A 23,081-nucleotide genomic window follows, 5' to 3' on the forward strand; every position below is an offset into this window, starting at 1 on the left:
ACTGTAAAAAAAACGAAGTGAAAATCTTATAAAAATTGTAAAAGTGACCTGTTTGAGTTATAGAAAGTGAATATCGATGTGATTATTTTATAAAATTGGGAAACTGAAGTGAATTTCTTATAAATATGGAAGCGATACAAATATCATACATGGCATACATTGCCGAACATCGCCGGCTTCGCACAACAAAATCTTGCTTGGTAATAAAAGGGACTAAAAGCGTAATATGTTACCCGCATCTTTATTCGCTTGTCAAATGACGGTCAAGTACCCTACACCAATCAGAATGCATGTAATGAAGATGTCTAGCTCTGACGTCTATCGCGATTGCGCATGTCTGTCAAGTCTAAAACGGAACAATTTTGCAGACGAGCTGGTCCTCGGAACGACTGACGAGCACTGACAGTACTGCATGACTACGCAGACAAAGGTTAGTTTACTGATTTTGTTTACCCATTTTGCTGTTTATTTCCTCAGCCTGTGATTTGGCAAATCGGGCGAGAGAAAAATCGATCGCCTGACCAAAAAAATAAACACTGCTTTAACGGTCTTTAAAAACAAATATGCCGAACGTTTATTGTACAAATGATTACAGTTGTTCCCCCACTGTTTAGTAGAGCTCACTGGCGACGACATCCATAATCATAGGCAACATGACTGCCCCACATGGCCGATGCATGAATGATGGAGAGGTGAAAAGCAAAACTGCCTGCTATCCGTGTTGTACGAATCGCCCACTGTGATTGGTCGTTATTTTCATCCTTGTCATCACAGAACGAATCAGGTTTCATGTTACACGGTTACATTACAGTTTGCAGACATCCCAAATGACCGGTTGTGTTTTTGTTTACCGTGAAATTAATGTTTGGCCATATGAAATAAACGCTTGTCACTGAATAATGCCATCTGGCCATGGGTTTAATACAGTATACAATGCCATGACAACTGGGTAATTAGGTAGGGTTTTCATTTTATTTTATTTTTAATTTGTTTTTCATTGCACTCTTTGGTGATTAATACAATAATCGTAATAATGTATAATCATGGTCGAACTTCAAATCCAAGTTGGTTTTAATGATAAATTTTTACAAAATGACAAAGTCAATAGACAGTAGGCAGTAAATAGGCAGTAAAATTAATTAAAAATCACAGCTCTGTCGGAATGACCATAGCTAATTTGCATAAAATAAAAAAAAACTGCTAATTTGCCTAAAATAAGTGTTTGGATTTCCTCGAAAATTTGGTTAGGTAGGTTTACCGAAAACAAGCAATTTTTGTTCTTTTTGCCTTGTGCATTACATATGATTGGGGGGAAAGTTAGGGGTCTTTTGAGGCAAACATTGAGGTGAAAATGATGTTTTGTCTCTTATTTGGATATGCATGTAGTAACTAAGACAACTTATTTACACATTCAGGTGATGTTTTGGTGATGCTCTGTGCACTTTTAGGTGGTATTTTTCAGCCACCAAATATTTATTTCAGTCAACAAGAGCGTGCATAAGGAGTGTATTAAAAGTTTCCCAATACTGGACAGGGGACTGTAACATTATATTAATACACAAAATGTGTAATTTCAGGCTAAGTATGGATGAAGAAAATAACCAAAGAAGTAGGAGGAAGAAAAAAGAAAAACACCACTACCATAGGATCACAAGCACAGCCAGCACAGTTCAAGGTCCCCTCTTGCAAGCCATAAAATACAGCTGTAGAAACAGAAACATTGTGTCTCTATTGTGCTATATATTGTCTGTCTAATAACCAGTTATTTACATTTTGTGACTATTTGTAGATTATATTTTGAATAGGTGGTTCCAAAGTTTTAAGGTAGCGAGAGGGGAAATACAAGTTATAGTTTATGTCGCATACGACTTGTTTACCACTTCCGTGTGACTGAGAATGTTCTAGAACCGTACTGTGTCTGGGTGGAATTCTTAGAAGTTGGTTGAATAGGTAATAGGACACTGTAGAAGGCAATAGAAGGTAATGGAACATTCTAGAAATTTGTAGTAAGTTCCAGACTCATTATGTATGCTGATGTAATGGTCTATTTATAGACAGTGTGGGTATATATAGGGGAGTTGTTCAGCACTGAGTTCAGATCGGAGATCTCGTTGAATTGTATTGGAGTTTAAGTATCTAGTTATTGGAGTAGTGGAGTTTCACCGCGTTATTGTACTTGATGTTTGCAGAGTATAATAATACCAGTACCAGTTGAAACCTCATCTGTTGGCTCCATGTTTGTATTTTATCATCGCCGCCAGGGAAGTCTTTCTGTTACTGTTGCCATTTTGGTATTTGAACCATCACACCTGTACTATACCAATTACGGTAATATTACGTTGCGTGTGACAGTTTAATTGAGATTAGGACTTTCCTCGCCAGTTACTAAGCATGCAGTTATGGCAATGTATATGTTTTCAGAAAGCTGAGATATAGCAGAGTATGATCATATATGTTTTGTGTTGATATTTGCTCAGGGGATTAAGTTACAATTGTTCCCGTGAACCTCCTAAATATAGAGTTTTTTTGCGGGATTGGCCGTTTCTCGGTGTTCCTTTTTTAGCTCCGCTGTCGACTTTGTCGAGCGAAGCTTATCATATGAGTAATTGTTCATCGTCATCCGTCGTCGTCCATGTCAATGTTTTACTTTTTCGACTTCTTCTTGAAAACTATAAGCCTGAATGCTTTGATATTTGGTGTAGACCTCTCTAAGATTTGTTCATTTCATGATGATATCTTCAATTCTCTAATTTTGGTGAATATTTTTGTCATTTTTGGTAAAAAGTGATATTTTCGACTTCTTGTTAAAAACCGCAAGTCCAATTGCTTTGATATCACATATATTGGTACTAAATGTGGACATCTCTCAGATTTGTTCATTTCATGATGATATCTTCAATTTTCTAATTTTGATGAATATTTTTGTTATTTTTGGTGAAAAGTGATATTTCCGATTGCATTGATAAACTACTAAATTTACGCATTGCGCGACGACCCTTTCCAATGCCATGAGCTGCGATCACCAACTTACGGTTTACATCAAAAGAAATGTCCACTCCTTTTTGACGCCGGAAAAATGTCAGTCGTGGAGTTGCATTTTGGATTCATGCACTTATAGTAAAAATGGCTCCCCCAGCCATGGCGGATGTTCGTGTTTTCAGCCAAAACGACATTCCCCTTTTTACAATAATGACACATCAATATTTCACTGCCAATTTTATTTACAGACTGTAATTCTACCATTAACCAGTGTCTGTATCTAGGGTTTCCATCTCGATGCCGTCGTTGTCTGAACTGTCGGTGTCACCGTGACAATCACTCAGAACTTTTGCTCTTCTTCAAACCACTCTGCGGGCTGACTATAATATGATCCCAGGTCACTTTCATTTATGTTTACTACCAACTACATTTTTTGGGAATAAACTTAAATTACGCACCAAATTTATCGCGCACAGTAAATTTGGACCAAAGATAAAGAAAGTACACAATATAATGTTTCATAATCCAAATTTGTTTGAAAAATGTTGTTTTTTTCTAGTTTTTCCCCTCTCGCTACCTTAAGTACTCCTTGGTGAGCTCAATTACACAAAAAAGTTTTTATGATATGTTTTTTTTTTAAATTTGGACTTTGAAACGTATTTATGGTGTTTTTTTGTCATTTTTGGTCAAAATTAATATTTTGGACCTTTGTGAGCTTGATTACATGAAAGGTTTTGATGCAGTGTATTTGAGAGTAATATATCTTATAAAGCCATGCGAGATTCAGACCTGATTAAAATTTGGGCTTTGAAATGTGTATTTTTGGTGCGTTTTTTGTCAGTTTTTGTCAAAATTGATATTTAGGACTTGTGTGAGCTTAATTACAGTAAAAGATTTGATGCAATGTATTTGAGAGTGATAGCTCTTATTGAGCATCTGATTATAAATTGGGCTTTCAAACATGTATATTTGGGGAATATATTGTCAAAAACATTCGCAGTTTTGATCAACCTCAGATACAAATACATGTAGATTACAAATGTAATTCCCTGGGGACACAAAATTATAAAAAAATATCAAGTGTTGAAACTTGCAATTGAGTAAGTAGGTCAGTTTCAAGTTTCTTCTTCTGTAACACGACTCCAGGAGATTTCTACCTATTTAAGTTTGTCAGGTCACTGAATTAGTTTATTGCACTATCATATTCTTGTTTTGAAATTTATTATAAGTATTAATGATTATTGATAATATTACTTGCCAACTCAGAATATAAATCAACTACGGCATGGCTAAAATAGTGTCCCTATGTTTACAACATTTCATCCTGCTTTAAAACAGAAAGTAACATGAAAAATGTTGTTTATGTAACAATTATGAATGTTCAATAAATTTAAATAAATGATTGCATCATGATAAATGTCTATTGTATGCATTTGTTTCCGAACTTCAAAGATGATATTACTAGTCTATTTGCAGGGAAAGAGTGTATAATATGCTTCTCATTTACTAATAGTCACACAAATAAAATACATGTAGTCACATATCTTTGGTCCAATCATGAACTCCTGCACATGCATCATGTCCTCAATATGAGATGTATAAAAACAATATATAGCTGAGTTATGACTGGATGCACAGAAGGTATATTGTATATGCCGGTTTTTCGACTACTGATAATTCAAATCGGGGACTAACGGAAACAGCAGTACAATCTATAGTGCTTTATTAATATGAAGATTGTTCACCCTGATAAAATCATTGTATCTGAAATGCAAAGTTTCTAGTTACTGAGTAATATTAATTAGTACAATAATTGAATGCTTATATAAAGTGAAGTGAAGAATATTTATGTTATAAAAAATGAAGTGAATTGATTTTTGTTAATAAAATGTGAAGAGTGAAGCTGCAGAAATCCATAAAAAGTGAAGTGGGAAGAAGCCATATTATTTTTTACCCATGTGGAGGCCCATTCGTTGTTCTCTTTTTTTCCCCACTTCTGATGTCCACAAGTATTATTAACCCTCGTCGCACTTGGTAGCCGTGTCAATACTATATTTAATTTAGGAGGCCGTAAACTGGTCTATAAAATGGCGTTGACGTATTATAATTCCTTCTTCTTGGCTTTATCTCTTCTGTTATCGGAATGGGATATTTCAAAATTGACCTTTTTCCAAGTCCAGTTTTCGCTCTTAATGAAATCGCTTTCTATTTTTTTCTTGGTATCCAAAAATCTGTCATAATCCTTCTTCGTCATGTCCACGGTCATATCAGGATTGTTGATATCAACGCGGTACCAAACCTTCAATTTTTCGCGGAATTCTTGTAGCTCCACGGCCGCTTTCAGGTGGTCATCTCTTAATTTTTTGGGTGCGTACTCACTGCTATTGAGAGTTGTGATTGCAGCTTGTATAATGCCTGTTGCAGCAGCGACCAATATGGCTGTATTTTTGTGGTCGGGATTTTCCTTCACGTAGTCTGTCAGTAAACTGCCGGCACCGATGGTACTGCATGATCCTAATATAACCGACGTGTAAGTCAAACAGTTGTTAAGGCGTTCGTACCAGTCTGCACTGATGTGGTGTGAAACTGCATGGAAACGAGCTTTGTCGGCAATATGCCATCCCAGATCCCGGAACTCTTCCCGCCAGTTGTTGTTGTCAGAACTCATGATCGAATATTCTTGATTAGCTAGCAGGAAACGGAGAAAATATTATTACCAAACGCTTCAGCGTGGTATTAAGAGTTTGTTTTCAGGGGTGGGTGATACCAAGGTGGGAAATGGATGCACATATGGGGTTAATTCCTTGAATTGCAATATAGAGGGTTCAGGCTGAAATACAATATATAGTGTTTTCATGTTTCGTCTGATATTTCTGTGGTATTCTGCTGCTGTAAGTAATGCACGATTTGTTCCGAAATTCAGTATATTGTGTGTATTCCAGGGTTATTCGTTTTTTGCTGAAAACACCCCTATTTTTTAGTGGCAGAGTTTGAATAGTCTCACTCCCACTGGGAAATCTGCATTGTTGCTTGAATGTGAGTTAATTAAACACATTTTCCAGACCGGCGAAAGAGTATGCAACAGCCAATTTTAACAGCCTGTCACGTGATTTTAGTCTGAATGTCAACATGAAGAGGCTAGTCCATTTTACGCAGGAGTAATTGGGAGTAGAATATGTGAGGAATAGTATCAACAGAGATGTGTATAGTGAAAAGTAATATCTATCCTTCATTTACATCTCTGAGCATTTCTGTTTTAGTATATTGGTTTGAAAATGTTGAACTTGCATGATTTGCAATGTGTTTTTTAATGGGACTCCCCTATTGATCGAATCCCGGGTTTGAACGAGAACGGCACACCACGTGATTCGTTTGAATACAATGCTGATGGCAAACATGCTGTGTTACTGCGGTACTCCACTGACGGGATGACTTACTGCATGCTACAACTTCGCTTGTGATGTTGCTTGTTAGCCATGGATTACATGAATCTTGATTACCAGTCAAATGTTGCTCATTTGACGTTGGTAATCTTTATTTGGAACTGAGTAACTTCCTGGTACTTCGTACTATGATAAAAATCAGTCAACATACATCAAGTTCTCTCAATCGTAGTATTCCATGTGATGTACACCTAATATGCCAAAAATGTTGCTGAACGATTTGAACTGAATAAAAATAGCAGACGAAAATTTGTTTACAAAATAAAAATACTTCGGTTGCCAATGAAAACCGGTAAAAAACAAGCAATATGTTTTCGGCTGTTATCATGGAAGGGACATGAACGTGAAGCTAACGTCTGTTTATAACTAAAACCGGGCACCTTATACGAGGTTTGCAAAATAACATGGCAGTCATTAGAAGTCACTTTATTTTATTGTTAGGACGTATTCAGCCGTTAAATGTATAATTTCCAATCGTTTTGCGATAGTATTTTCTAGATTGGAAGCAGCATTTACATTTTATTCAAAGTTCAAAGCTGCGTTGGGATTCCGTTGACAGTGGTAACAATGTCAGCGCCGGTGATCTCTTACCAGTGCGCAACGTAGCCAAAACAAAAGGCATGATCATTTGGGCACTGCTATTACAAGACTTTGGCTGTTGCCATGGTAGCGGTGGGTCAGGATTGTTTTTACCAAACGCTTCAGCGTGGTATTAAGAGTTTGTTTTCAGGGGTGGGTGATACCAAGGTGGGAAATGGATGCACATAAGGGGTTAATTCCTTGAATTGCAATATAGAGGGTTCAGGCCGAAATACAATATATAGTGTTTTCATGTTTCGTCTGATATTTCTGTGGTATTCTGCTGCTGTAAGTAATGCACGATTTGTTCCGAAATTCAGTATTTTGTGTGCATTCCAGGGTTATTCGTTTTTTGCTGAAAACACCCCTATTTTTTAATGGCAGAGTCGAATAGTTTCACTCCCACTGGGAAATCTGCATTGTTGCTTGAATGAGAGCTAATTAAACACATTTCCCAGACCGGCGAAAGAGTATGCAACAGCCAATTTTAACAGCCTGTCACATGATTTTAGTCTGAATGTCAACATGAAAAGAGGCTCACCATTTTACGCAGGAGTAATTGGGAGTAGAACATGTGAGGGATAGTATTAACAGAGATGTGTATACTGGAAAGTAATAACTATCATACTTTTGCACTCTGAGCATTCCTGTTTTAGTATATTGGTTTGAAAATGTTGAACTTGCATGATTTGCAATGTGTTTTTTTATACTGAAACTCCCCTATTGATCGAATTCCGGGTTTGAACGAGAACGACACACCACGTGATTCATTTGAATACAATGCTGAAGGCAAGCATGCCGTGCTACTGTGGTACTCCACTGACGGGATGACTTACTAGTACTGCATGCTACAACTTCGCTTCTGATGTTGCTTGCTAGCCGTGGATTGAATGAATCTTGATTACCGGTTAAAATGTTGCTCATTTGGCGTTGGTAATCTTTATTTGGAACTGGGTAACGCCGCAACGTCGCCAGCAGAAACCTCCTGGTACTTCGTACTATGATAAAACTCAGTCAACATACACCAAGTTCTGTCAATCGTAGTATTCCATGTGATGTACACCTAATATGCAAAAAATGTTGCTAAACTGGATAAAAATAGCAGACGAACATTTATTTACAAAATAAAAATACTTCGGTTGCCAATGAAAACAAGCCGGTAAAAAACAAGCAATATGTTTTCGGCTGTTACCATGGTAGGACATGAACGTGAAGCTAACGTCGGTTTATAACTAAAACCAGGCACCTTTATACGAGGTTCGCAAAATAACATTCAGTCTTTAGAAGTCCCTTTATTTTATTGCTAGGACGTCTTCAGCCGTTAAATGTATTATTTCTAACCGTTTTGCGATAGTATTTTCTAGATTGGAGGCAGCATTTAGATTTTATTCAAAGTTCAATTGGGATTACGTTGACAGTGTAACAATGTCGGCGCCAGTGATCTCTTACCAGTGCGCAACGTAGCCAGAATAAAAGGCATGATCATTTGGCCACTGCTATTACAAGACTGGTAGGAGGTAATAAATTTGGGGCGAAAGTATTCAAAAAACAGATTTTGGCTGTTGCCATGGTAGCGGTGGGTCAGGATTGTTTTTCCAATTAGTGATGGTACGATCTGCCTATCAAGTTTGAACAAAATCAGCCAAGCCCAAAAAAATCACAGAAGAGTTAAAAAGCCATTCCTGGTGAACAGTTACTCTAACTTTGGGGTCAAATTTCTCATTAATGAAAAAAGATATAAAAAATTCAAATAGTAACTTTGTACCCACACTCAAACCGAGTACAATGAGCTATGTCTGAGGTGTTGTATCACAGGGAATTGGACAAACTTATGTATTTTAATAAATTATTGAATAATAAAATGTTATATAACTTTTCTTTTACCCCCTCCCCTTCCTGGTATCTATTTTTAAAATCAAGTAATCACTATTTTTGTTTTGTAAACACATTTCCGTCTGCTATTTTTGTCAGGTTCAAATCGTTCACCAATCGTTCATTTTTGGCATGTTAGATGTACATCACATAGAATACTAGGATTGGGAAAACTTAATGTATGTTGACCACCTGGAAACTGAGTTTTATCAATCTTGAAGGGCTCTCTGAACATCCACCCGCAGCCTGGACCCGCAGTAAAATCAGCCTTTTCACTTTGGCGCGTAGATGTTTTGACTTGACAAGTTGTTTGACAGCTAGCAAAAAGATTGTGCGACGCGCATCGTCGGCGGCGTCTTTTTTATGACGTTTTGAACACTTAGTCAATTTGAGCAGTATTTATTCGGACAATGACTCAAGTTTAGACGTCTGATTATTTTATTTTCACACGTACAGTGACACGCGTTCTACACTGACACGCGTTGCTAGGTCGCAGCACTGTCTTGGAGCATATTAATGGGCAATTGGGTTCCCCGACCTAAATTTCTATCCCGATTTGTTGCACGTTCTTTCTTTAATATGAAATAATCAAATATGGGACATATGTAATAATAACAGAACCCCATACCCTCCCAGTGGTTTCGCTCGTGAAAGTACGGCAGCAGGATACACCGCATCACTCGTGAAAATAACTTCCATACGCAATGAAAGCCACGGGGAGGGTATGGGGTTCTGTCATAATACTTCATTATCACTGAAAACATTTTCCCCCTGAAATAAATTCCAGTGAAAATGCCATTTCCCTCACACTCTATTGAGACACAGCACAGTGAAAATTGGATTCACATGTAATGCTTGAAAACATGTCAGCAAAAATAAATTAAGTGAAATTCTACGTTTACTTCATAAGAGTTGGAAATGAACAAATTACACCCGATCCTACCACTCCATACACAATGTAAACTACACCCCAAAACATCCTTTCGCCCATGGGTACTATCGTGTTTCACCAGTGTATTGAAATAAACAAATTAATTATAATTTCAGCCTCTAGTTGAGCACTACCTCGTCTTTATGTCAACTTTAAGTTATTCATTGCCTACATCAGTGACTTCAAAATATATGTTTCAATCCCAAGAATTTAACTCGCTGTTAATTGCATGGGAGTGCCAGTCTTTCATGAATTACTGGGATTACTGGGAACATGAAGCTGTAACTAAATCCTGGTATAAGCACCGGTTAGGCAGGCTTGAACTATGCATGTGAAGCCACCTGAGAGGTATATTCAATCCAATAGATTTCTCATTGTTTGGTAACTATTTGCTGCAAATGCAGCAAAAATCAATATAAAAATATTACCCACACAGCATTCTACAGGTTACTTGTTCCAATTAGTGATGGTACGACCTGCCTGTCAAGTATGAACCGTGACAAAATCAGCCAAGCCAAAAAAAAATCACAGAAGAGTTAAAAAGCCATTCCTGTTGAACAGTTACTCTAACTTCGGGGTCAACTTTCTCATTAATGAAAAAAGATATCAAAAATTCAAATAGTAATTTTTTGCCCACACTCCAGCCGAGTACAATGAGCTATGTCTGAGGTGTTGTATCACAGGGAGTTGGACAAACTTGTGTATTTTAATAAATTATTGAATAATAAAATGTTATATAACTTTTCTTTTACCCCCCTCCCCTTCCTGGTATCTATTTCAAGTATTTTTGTCAGGTTCAAATCGTTCACCAGCATTTTTGGCATGTTAGATGTACATCACATAGAATACTAGGATTGGGAGAACTTAATGTTTGTTGACCACCTGGAATCTGAGTTTTATAAATCTTGAAGGGCTCTCGGAAGATCCACCCGCTGCCTGGACCCGCAGTAAAATCTCCGATTAATATGGAGCCGCAACCATCAACATCGATATACCATGAGGTTTCTGCTGGCGACGTTGCGGCGTTACTCAGTTCCAAATAAAGATTACCAACGCCAAATTAGCAAAATTTAACCGGTAACCAAGACTCAGTCTATCCACGACAAGCAAGCAACATCACAAACGAGGTTGTAGTGTGCAGCTCACGAGTCAGCGACGACCGATTTCAACGAAAGTCATTCCGTCAGTGGAGTACCGCAGTTGCACGGCATGTTTGCCAATGCACAGATCTGTGGAGGAACTTTTAACTTCAACATCAACCGTGTATCGTAGTCGCCCAGTTTAAGTTCTGGTTCTGTCGTGGTCCCAACTAAAGGGCGACAGTCGTGTCGCGTCCTGTTCGATATGGGACTCACAGCGACGTATACAACGCGTGTAAAATGCATTGTTTATTTACATGAAATTCGAACACGCGTTGTGCTACGACCACCGCGCTTAAACATCCACGAGTTATTTATTCGGACAATGACTTAAATTAGACGTCTGATTATTTTATTTTCACACATACAGCGACACGCGTTCTACACTGACAAGCGTTGCTAGGTCGCAGCACTGTCTTGGAGCATATTAATGGGCAATTGGGTTCCCCGATCTAAATTTCTATCCCGGTTTGTTGCACGTTCTTTTTTTAATATGAAATAATCAAATATGGGACATGTGTATAATAACAGAACCCCACACCCTCCCCGTGGCTTCGCTCGTGAAAGTACGGCAGCAGGATACACCGCATCACTCGTGAAAATAACTTCCATACGCAATGAAAGCCACGGGGAGGGTATCTGTCATAATACTTCATTATCACTGAAAACATTTTTTCCCCTGAAATAAATTCCAGTGAATATGCCATTTCCCTCATACTATATTGAGACACAGCGCAGTGAAAATTAGATTCACATGTAATGCTTGAAAACATGTCAGCAAAAATAAATTAAGTGAAATTCTACATGACTTCATAATAGTTGGAAATGAACACATTACACCCGACCCTACCACTCCATATACAATGTAAACTACACCCCAAAACATCATTTCACCCACAGTTACTACCGTGTTTCACCAGTGTATTCTATTTGACGTCAGGAGAAATTGAAATAAACAAATTAATTATAATTTCAGCCTCTAGTTTACCACTGATTAAATAAACTACCTCGTCTTTATGTCAACTTGCAGTTATTCGTTGCCTACATCAGTGACTTCAAAATATATGTTTCAATCCCAGGAATTTCACTCGCTGTTAATTGCATGGGAGTGGCAGTCTTTAATGAATTTCTATTGTCATGTCAATTTCTTGCGATTACTCGAACATTAAGCTGTAACCCCATACCGCCTAGGTGCTGTAATTAAATCCTGGTGTAAGCACCATATGAACTATGAACAATGCATGTGAAGCCAGCTGTGGGGTATATTCAATCCTATAGATTTCTCATTGTTTGGTAACTATTTGCTGCAAATGCAACAAAAATCAATATAAAAAATATTACCCACACAGTATTCTACAGGTTACTTGTATCATGGAGGAGTTATTCTAACGTCACACACTTCCGGGTCTGAAGCTAGCATCGGATTTGTAATCACGACATTCATTTAGTAACAAGATCACGTCTATGGTGACAGCACTGGCGGGTCCAGAAATTTGGTAAGGGGCGCTCTTATTGACGTGGGTTGGGTGAGCTGGGTTTGTCGATTGATTTGTCATTTTTTTTGCGGGCTGAAGGGGGGGACGTGGACAGAGTTGTTCTTGTAATAGTTTACATGCGCAGATAGCGTGATTAAATATTTGAATAATATATGGAATGCATCAAAGGTTCCCAAAGGTTATTTTAGTAAAAGATTTTTTCAAGGTCACACCGTGAAGCATTGTAATATTCTTTTACAGATCAGAGAGTATAATCGGCTGCTCAATAATTACACACACTTAATCAGGCAATTCAGAATACATAAGGATTAAACTAAGCACAGTTTGACTGTCCTGAATTTGAAATAATTTTAATTTTGTAATTAAAAAGGCATCATATCTTTATCATATTTTTTGTTATTTACATACGTGTCACTCTCGAAATAAATAGTGACTTTTCAAATAAGTTCCTAGAAAAGTATTTATTTAAAAAGGGGTTACGTTACGACATGTGCCGCCATAGAGGACTCATGGCACCAACTTCGCTGGTTCCCAGCGTCCCGTGCGAACAGCAAGTGGGATGCCGGAAATAAGTAATTGCCATGTAGGGCTCATACCACTAATTGAATTTCCATAGACAACAATGTTAACATATGACGAAATTGCTATATGAAAATGATGAAGAAAGTTGAAAACATGGCTCAAAAATGGGAAATCAACATGCCAGTAATCAACCATATGAAAAAACTAACATGTTGGCCAGCTCTAACTCTTACAAATCTCAGGTAAACAAGACACACCTACTGTATTTGGATTGCACCAAGAGAAATCACTGGAAAAACACGAAGATTAGAATATCCAAATACACACAGAATAAACCCACAGGTACACAGCCGCAAAGTAGTAAACAAAAGAGCACCTAAAAAAATATTTAAAAAAATACATTTTGAAAAATACATAGACTTTGAAAAATGCACAAATAATCAGCCAATGAAAAGTTAATGATATATCGTAATACCCCAAACAATAAGCTGATTGATGCCATCTTTGTCTGGCTCTCTTACTGTATATAATTATGTAAAATTACTAGCTTTACCTATATTGTCAAACTATTGAATAATCTACTAAAGTTTAAGGTAGACCTTTTACACGTGTGCATATTTTAGAGCATATGGTAGTAGTAATATTTTGTTTTCAAAATCTGTCTACAATTATTCGCTTAGTATTAGTAAACAGTATGTAAACTGTTTTGATTCATGGTTTTTTGTTGTTGAAAAAATAGGTAAAATAATATGTATAAAATGCCATTTTAGCAGCGGTTTCTATAGACCAAAATGAAAAAAAAAAATTTCCTCGATAAAACCCCACGAAAATCATTTTTTAATACTTCTAAGCATCAAATAGTATATTGTAAGACACCATTATCTTTTTACAACATTTCGTTGTAACATGTTTTTTTTTACTGTCGGAACAAATGAGCTAAAACGGACAAATATATACCATTGCCGAATTTAGCATTTTTTTCGAAATACAATATTGTTTGCGACAATATTCTCAGTATGCGCCAAATTTGACAACCCGATTCCGAGTCACTTCCAGCCAAGGGTGTGGCCAAACTTAAAAGCACATGTGATTTTCGTCTTCAGAGGAATTTACGGTGATTATTAGCTAGGGAATCTTCGTTCAAAAGTATATTAAAGGGAGGTGGTCGTTGCGCCACACATGCGCTACATTTATGTTGATAAACATTGATTTTCCCACAATCCAATGATGCGCTCTCCTAATGGCAATCACAAGTACGAGTTTTGACCTGAGTCCGACGTGAACTAATTACCGCCGGCGATTGGATTCCTTTTAATAACCAAAGAAATTACCTACTAAAAACCTGGTAACTTCTCAGTTCGTACTAGTTGGTCTACGCAACAGTCGCCATCTTTGTTCACATATTTCGCGCATGCTTGGTGCGACAACCACCGCTCTTTAAGGCCTGTGGTTATAAGTTATATATACAAGGTTAAACAAAGGAAGCATAATAAAACGCTCATAATTGAACAACGAACGTAATGTTAAAAGTGTATCACGCCCATGTTGTCAACTGACGTTTGGACACTCCCTTAACATACGTATTTATAAACATTTAAAAGATGTTAGAATTCGTTACTTGTGCATGAGCCGTATTCCAAACTCCATTACGACAACCGTAGTGTTACATATGGGATTAAAATATGATCCTAGATTGGTCTTATTTTTTAATAATATTTTTAAATAAAGTGTTAAATAAAAATAAAATAAATAAATTGAGTCCCAAACGACGATAACAACACACGCTAACAACGCAAAGGCTTATGGGTAGACGCATGTGAACAATGACACGCTATTGCCGATGACAAACTAGTATCATGGATACTAGTATATAGTACAATATATAGTATAGATTCTTATTGCACATAATTGTATTTTTATATTTGTTTCTTTCACCCAAAACTCCTTCTCACTTCATCCCTCATATTAAAGTGGGGGAAGTCGTCACCTGCGCATGCGTCAGATGGCCATAGCGTGTCATTGTTTACAAACAAGAGTCTGCCCATGCGTTTTTAGCATAATATGTTGTTATCGTCGCCTGAGACTCAATTCGCGCGCGTGCGCAGGTGACGACCCTCCCGTTTTAATGTCAGTCCCAACCTTCAGATTCATCAGTGCGATTCCTTCGACTTAGAAAGTAACTTCCATGATAAATTAAAACTATTCACGTATAAACTATTCAAGTATAATTCTGAACGTGTTCAGTTCTTTTTGGAGAAAACGATTTCGCTGAGATTTTTGTGAAGTATTTTTTTTCAAATAAATTGATCTCCGATTGAATGCTACATGACAAAACCACAGGGAGCCCAGGAACTATGATCAACTGTACGCACTCCCTATGAGCGGGGGGGGGGGGGTATCGGCTGGTATCTAGTGTAAGAAATAGACAAGGGATGAAGGCTCCAGCCAGCTCACATTTTTTAAACTCGAAAAAATAGACGAAAAGAATAAAAAATAAAATCTAAAAAAAATACCAGGTTGAAGAATATTTTTTGCTCCTTCGAATTTCGCCAAAGCCTTACCTACATTTTACCCATATCTGCAGAATAAATCAAGAAAACTACACAAATTTACTCCATTTAGGAATTCCTAACGGTTAGTCCGAACGCACGACACAGTTGGAGGCGTGGCCTGTTCAACATTTGTCAACAATCAATCACAAGACTGGTTACGAACCAGTTGAGCAAGGCTAACCGAGTCGTGAGCTTGGTAAATATTCGCGCATGCGCAAATAAAAATGGGTCATTGTACGTCACTACAGAGACAGACAACGATACTCGATCGACCTTCAGCTTTCCAAAAACCAAACCAGAGAACTATTGAAACACAGGGAAAAGACTATGTGTTACATATTCACAGTATGTTAGGTGACGACTTGATTACGGCACTGCAAAATCAACGGCACGGTTATTATAAGTATATACGGTATTGAGTTGGTGTCATGGCGGTTGTGTACGAATTAACCGGAAGGAGTGTCATGCGATGAATACTTATAGGTATGATAAATTTATTCAACTACTGTTGCCATGACATCAAAACAATAAATAGCGCCGGAATTCATTAATTAACCGCCCACTTGCCAATCACTGAGCGGTACTTTTGTTATATGCCACTTTCGGCCAATCAGTAAAGAGTTTTTAAATGCTCCACATTTTCAATATATGAAGTAATGCCTTTACGATATGTGTTTAAGTTTACCTAGTGTGGTTTATATGTTCCCTGTTATAAGTTTTCCGTGTATTTCATTGTCAGCTCTAGTACTGTCAGTAACCATGTTTTGGATGCATAGTTGCCAGTTTGTTCAAACAACATTGATGGTGTGTGTATTTCTTTCCTTATTGCATGGCATCCATTCAGCAGCATTGCCGATACATCGAGATGGGGAAAGTTGCCCTCCTGGTTATTTCCACAGTCACAACAACCATGTTTGCATCAGCTGCACGAACTGTAAGGAAACATCATTTGCCGAGTGTTCTAAATCTTGCAAAGTGAGAGGAGAAATCCAACCTGGATGTTTAGATAACTTTTTCCCCAATGGATATGGTGGATGTACTAAATGTATACTGTGTCAATATAAGCCAGCTACTTTGGGATGTCACCACTGTAAAGGTGAGATGAAAAAGCTTTTTAGTTTTCATAGAGCTTTTAAAACTTACAACATATGTGTCAATATTCGTTTTTTGAATCCAATATCAATAGCTTTGAGCATGTTTAAGAGTTAAGTTTATTCGGTAATTTCACTGTAGGATGAATTTAAATAATCCAATTAATTTACATGTAAAACATTATAAAAATATAAAGTGATTTTATTCAGACTTATAACAGTGGTTGCACATGGAAAATCTGGAATATTTCTAGTTATTAAATTTAACACCATGTATAGATGAAAGCTTGTTGAGTTAGTGGGAATTGAATGCTTTCTTTTATACATCTTTGTTCATCTTTTTTTCAATTGAATATAATATACTTATACAATGTAAATTGTCATCAGTGCAAAGACTAATAATAATAACTTTATTGGATCCTTAGAAGTACAAATTTTCTATTGTTTTACAGCAATAAATATATAAGTGATTAAAATAATAGCAAAGAAAGAACATTGTATAGTGCCTTTTGGTATACCAAGGTATAAATAACATAGCCTAATCACCATTACTATGCATTTCCTGTAGCTATGTAACTGTTAGAAGTGTTTGTATAGTGCAATTTATCTGTAAACTACAGATTACAATCTAAGGACATATTGCTCTCAATACCTTGTCCACTTTGTGTCATGAAAAGCTAGAAACATGATTTTACAACACTTCTATGTGAGTGATCGATGTTTCTCTTTGAAATTGGGAAATATTTCTTTTAATATCATTATGTATTTTGTATTCATTACACCTGATTCATAGCGCTTTTTTTTGATAAAATAACAATTCTTCTCAATGCCAAACAGTGGTAACTAGCAAATAATGTATCGAGACAGTACATAGGTTATAAATAAGTAAAATTGACGGCATCATTACAATATCATTTTTCCTGCTTTAAGGAAACATAATTCACACAATTAAGACAAAATTAAATTGATACAAGTTGGATAGTGTGTGGAATGTATGATGTCATGGGTGATGTGTTTAGGCATGCTCATAATAGGGGACTCCCCCCCCCCCCCCCGTTTCACAGGAGTCATGTGACAATAATTTTAAACCACACATGAAAATACTAGAATAAATTTGAGATATACTGCTTTTCTTTAAATTCATTATACAATTGAGAATAAAACAATGTTGCAAGCAATTGCTGACAACTTATGATAGCAGTTTAGGAAAACAGTTATGTGAGATTATGTACTAAGTTGAAAACAGTTCTGTTCTCTCTCTCGCTGTGCCTAATTCAATGCTGAGGCAATATATGTCTACTAGATACTGTATTTGTTGACAGTGTATTATGAATACAGTTGATATGTGCATTGTAGTATAAGTGGAATGTTTTGAACTATTTATATCTCATCTGTAAACAGTGAGTGGGTGTAGTACCCAAATGTCGTCATAACTATGCCCAAAAGCAATTCATGTTTTTATTATTATTTTTGAAAGTAGTTCAGTATGTTTACAAGTTCATACAATATTTTAGGCAAAGTACCATAAACGCATAACTCAAAGTGATAATTTTACTTATTTAATATGAGATACTGAACATCGTGAACTCCAAAAATGTCTGACAAAAAATAAATTGGCTGCATACAAAGATATTATTTATTAACAAGTTGTTTTAAAATGTTTATAAGGTTAACTTTAATTAAGATAACCCAGTGTAGGAATTAACAATAAAGTGTTTAGAAATTCCTTTGCAAACATTTTGCTCTCATACCCTGCTTTGACAACACATGTATAAATAGCAACAAGAGTGAACTTGCAAAGAATTTTTATAGGTCCCCTAAAACAACATTGTAAGTAAATATTGTGACCATGCAGACTCTGAAATGTTAAATTGTTGACATGTATATCTATTTGCTGTATTGTGTGCTCACAATTTGATGAAATTCACCAACAGTAAGAATATTTCAGTGAGTTAGAGTTTTTAATCAGAAGTTATAATTAAGGAATTCTTGTACACATTTTGTACACATGAGATCAAGTCTAAACTTGAATTATTTCTGTTTTAATTGCATCTTACTCAAATATATAAATGTAGTCTATTTTGCAACATCACAGACAAGTCTTCCGTTGTGTTGTTAGAGGTCACTTGCAATCCATGTACATCTAGTGTTATGCAAATTAGAATGCATAGCTTGGTGTATAGAATGCTTTAAAATAACTCGGTCTTTTATGTTGCCATCGTATTTATTTGTACCATGGCCATTTTGTTGATATTCTAGGGTCTACGTTTCAATCTAATGACTCACCATGCATGTTTATAGGCATGTCCATGTAGCGCAGTTTAGATTTATGACGTGATTGTATATCATGCATGCCTCCACCCAAACTTGTTCCTTGTTCACTCTTAAATATAAGTAATACACTTTTTTTTAATGTATTTATTACTCGCAATGTGAAACAGTATGAGGGAAGCCCATCACCTTCCTGTATATGTTAATATCATGTCATTTTGCTTTGATCTGTGAGTGTAGGTCTTACGCTAATGTCATGTGATATTGTGTGGTAGTCTCTGGTATCGCTTTGGTCGACTTGTCACGTCATGTTCCTCTTATCGCATGACCTCATCCACTAGAATAGAGATAGGTATAAAAGACTTGTATCAGTACAAGTGTATGACTAGAGAAGATAGAGAGATCTCTGACATTGCTTCAAGCTGTGCTTAGGAAATGACTAGATTCTTTAATATTTGTGAGTTGAAGTAATTTTCATAAATTTGTACAACGTTTGTTGTAAGAAGATAACCCGCTAAATGCCAAAATGTTAGTATTTTTTTCTATAATTTCAATATTAATTTTGGATCAAATACTAATATTAATAATTTCCCATTGTCTACAGGTCTTTATCATTTGATTAAAACTATATGGGAATAAATATACGAGTTTATTTTGTGAGAGACAATAAGAGTTTAACTGGTGGTTGAAAAAGATTAAAAGAAGTTCACAGGGAGTGTGTCATTAGTTTTAGTCTACATTTCAAACTATTTTTAGCTTCGCTGTTGCCTTTACTTGTATTGTTACTGATTGTCAGGTTTTTTGAGACCTTGTGCCATCTTTGATTTGTTTTCATTTTGTGATATTTTCAATTCTCTAATTTTAATTAATATTTTTGTCATTTTTGATAAAAAGTGATAATTTCAATTTTTTTTTGAAAATTCCAAATCCGCTTGCTTTAATATTGTGTATATTAGGTGTACCTCTCACAGATTCATTCATTTTGTAAATTTTATGAATTAAACGGATCCAAATTACAAATCCACTCCAGTTTAAAACAGTTTCTAGCTCCAAACATAACTAAACTTACAAAGGTATTTATTAAGTTCTATTTTTATTGTTTTTCCAGGTTTGAGAAGCTCTAGTGCACGAGATGATTCAAAGGAAGACTTGGTTACATCAACTCTGTCACCTTTGACACCTGAACTACCTCAAATACAGTCATTAATTGCAGGGAAAGAGACATTACATGCCCTAGGTAAGAATTTATTGTAAATAATGAGTAACTTAGGGGGTGATATTTACCTGTTGTAATTTCCTCTTTACATTTGAGTGTTACACCATTGTACAGCACACATTCAACATGTGGTATATACCAGTACTTCACATTGGACTCATACCGTGTGCCATCTGTGGCACATTTAGATGTTTATATTAATTTTCTATGACAAATTATTGTGTGCTCATTAGATGTGATTATATACTGTGTTACTTGGTATGTATTGATAAATATTATCATCCCATCTTTTGACAGATCCCTCAAAAGGTGGAAGTGATTTTCAAGATACTTACATAATTGGTGCCGTTGTCATAGCATCTATATTTATAGCACTTGTTGCTATGTTGTTAGCATTTCATGTCAGACGAGGTGTTCATAAAGAAGTTAAAACCACAGCGAGACGAAAGTTATATCAAAGTAAGTGGATTATAATTTTTTCCTTAAAATGAAAATATTAGAGTGTACATGAGTATTTGTTTCATTCAGTCAACCTACTAAAATTGAATGGGAACAGGATGGAAAAATTACTCCATTAGAAGTTTTCAATTTATAGAATTTTTTGAAACCTTTCAAATTTTTTTTTTTTTTAAATTGAGATGTGTAGAAAAAAGAAATTTATGGACATTTTGGTCCAAAATAGGTGAAAATGCAATACAAAAAAAGAGCTTGAAGAAAAGGAACTGGTTCAAGCATGTTTCCCATTTGTGGAGTGCTTAGTTTGATCTGTTAATATTGCCTGGATGTGTTATCATCCAGTGGAGTGGTATTATCAGTATTATACAATGCAATTCAATGTTTAATTTTAGAAATGCATTAACAATATCATTTTTCTCTTTTCTTGCAGCTCAAGTTCACAATCGTAGTAACAGAGCATTTGTCCAACTTCATAGTTTTCGTGAATCCAGGCAGTATATTCCATCACATTATAAAGTATACCGCCCTCACAAAAATCAAGATATTAATTATAATAATAGTTTATTCAACTGGAGTTCTCCAACACAAAGTAAGGTTATAACAGTTGTTTAGCTGTAAACCACTGAGGACCATTGTATTAAAACAAAGTATCTCAAGTATTAAGTATTTTGATTTTTTTTACAACTATTTATATAAAAAATGTATATAACTTTGTTGGTTTTATTTATTTGGGTACATAAGCCAAAACCTGCCATTGTATTTTGTAACAAAAATATAATCTTTTTTTTTTTCAATTTCTTAGATTGTTGCTTTGTTTTTCAGCTATACAACAAGTTTTTGATTATACTAATACATGTATTTAATATTTAAATGACTATTGAGTATTAGACACATGTATTTGATCTATAATAGAATTTTTTTCAGTTTGTATTGTTTGAAAATCTGGGCTTTATGTCATGAATAATATTTATTTAACCATTTATGCATTGTAACATTATTCACTAGATAAAAGCACAAATTTGAAAGGACAATGGGGACCTAGGAGGTAGTTCAGTTAAACCGTTAAACCTATTTATATCCCTGGCCCCTGATGAAAAACACTAGTTTACCAAGATTGATAAATCACATGTGACTGCAGTGTTATTAGTACACTTTCAATGGAAGCACAGTAGTATAATGTTACTTTCTAAGAAAGTATTGCTATAGTAGTTTATATAAAACATATTGTTATTGAAACTGATAATTAATTAATCATTTATGAAGCAGTAAATAGCCACAGATATAAAGTTCTTGTTCTCCATTTCAAGGTTCTATGATATTATTATATTGCTATAGCTTTAATTAAAATTGTCTCTAGTTGCAATTTTAATTCAGCAATAGGCCAATAGATAAAAGAGAACTAGTTAGTAGATGACATGCATGGACTGAACATTTTCTTTTTTTGTTAGCCATAAACCAACTAGACAATTGGTATTTATGTTGAACACTTTTGCACACTGTGTTGAATTACTATATTGTGAAGAATGATGATAGTTCTTTAATTTGTTGATTTGCAATGGTGTTAGTGTTCTTACTTCATTTCTACCTCATTCTACGATTGTGATGGTGTTGCCAGTACTCTTACTACAATCCTTGAAACATACTGTAAAACAGTTCTTTTTAGCTCGCTAATTCAGCTAATCTGTAATTTCACTAATTTAGAATAAAGTATATTCTCAAAATGAAATTGTTGCCACTTTAGCTAAATTAAGATTCTGTTAATTCATGCATTGAGTCAAATTCACTAAAATGGAATGTAGCTGTTTTAAAGTGCTTTACAGTATCTCATCAAAAATGATCCTCATCAATGAATTTCTTCCAGCAAATGTAATTTTTGCATCTTTTGGGAAATGTGATGTGAATAAGGTCAATACCATTAATAAGTAATGTATTTGATGTGATGTTTAATTTATTGTATCTAATATTGTTTATTATTACTTTATTGTTAATAGAAATAAATACAGATGTATTTATATACCAATAGTCTATGTGTGGAAAGTACTTTGGGACAGAAGGATGTTGTGAGGCCATAGCCCCAAATAACTCCCCATGGTGTTTATATATAGCTACTTATAGATAAAGTCAACATAATTTCCCCATCAACAAATCATTCTTTAATTGCCATAATTTGTTGACACTGTCAACCAATCAAACTCCAGAACCACTTACTACATAATTATATTTTTACATATTGAATCATTTAAGCCAGTTTCGGTAAAGTTTACAGTGGGAAATCATGGCCAGTAATACCATAGATTGTCTCTCATTAATGCAAGAAATCAGCCTTAACGTGATTTTTGGCTAGTTTCACTTTCAATTACTTGGCCAGAGTATGAAGTATATAATTTATCAACACATTATTTCCACCAACTGTGCTTTGTATGTCTTTCAACACCAATAATCTTAAAAGTGACATTCTGGCAATCTCATAATTTATTCATAGTACATCTCCCTCACAAAGCCTGGGTAGTACAAGACTATGTTCAATATAGAAT

The 23,081-nt window shown here is 35.5% G+C and overlaps 2 protein-coding genes and 1 long non-coding RNA gene across 3 annotated transcripts; 2 read left to right on the plus strand and 1 right to left on the minus strand.

The window, feature by feature from the left end:
- Window positions 1-297: 297 nt before the first annotated feature.
- On the plus strand, window positions 298-1,632 carry LOC146739236 (uncharacterized). The gene is made up of 2 exons (XR_014930137.1): window positions 298-430; window positions 1,578-1,632. It is a non-coding gene; the product is annotated as an uncharacterized LOC146739236 (long non-coding RNA).
- A 1,571-nt stretch (window positions 1,633-3,203) lies between these two features.
- LOC144362684 (uncharacterized) lies at window positions 3,204-5,757 on the minus strand. The gene has a single exon (XM_078013828.2). It carries the CDS (start codon window positions 5,645-5,647, stop codon window positions 5,081-5,083), a length of 567 nt encoding a protein of 188 aa, XP_077869954.1. The 5' UTR covers window positions 5,648-5,757; the 3' UTR covers window positions 3,204-5,080.
- A 10,515-nt stretch (window positions 5,758-16,272) lies between these two features.
- LOC146739237 (uncharacterized) lies at window positions 16,273-22,567 on the plus strand. The gene is made up of 4 exons (XM_085502653.1): window positions 16,273-16,609; window positions 19,984-20,112; window positions 20,389-20,550; window positions 20,978-22,567. Exons 1-4 carry the CDS (start codon window positions 16,273-16,275, stop codon window positions 21,157-21,159), a joined length of 810 nt encoding a protein of 269 aa, XP_085358779.1. The 3' UTR covers window positions 21,160-22,567.
- The last annotated feature ends 514 nt before the right edge of the window (window positions 22,568-23,081 follow it).

This window comes from Saccoglossus kowalevskii, chromosome 8 (genome assembly GCF_978046115.1).
Source record: "Saccoglossus kowalevskii chromosome 8, keSacKowa6.1, whole genome shotgun sequence".
NCBI classification, from domain to species: domain Eukaryota; kingdom Metazoa; phylum Hemichordata; class Enteropneusta; family Harrimaniidae; genus Saccoglossus; species Saccoglossus kowalevskii.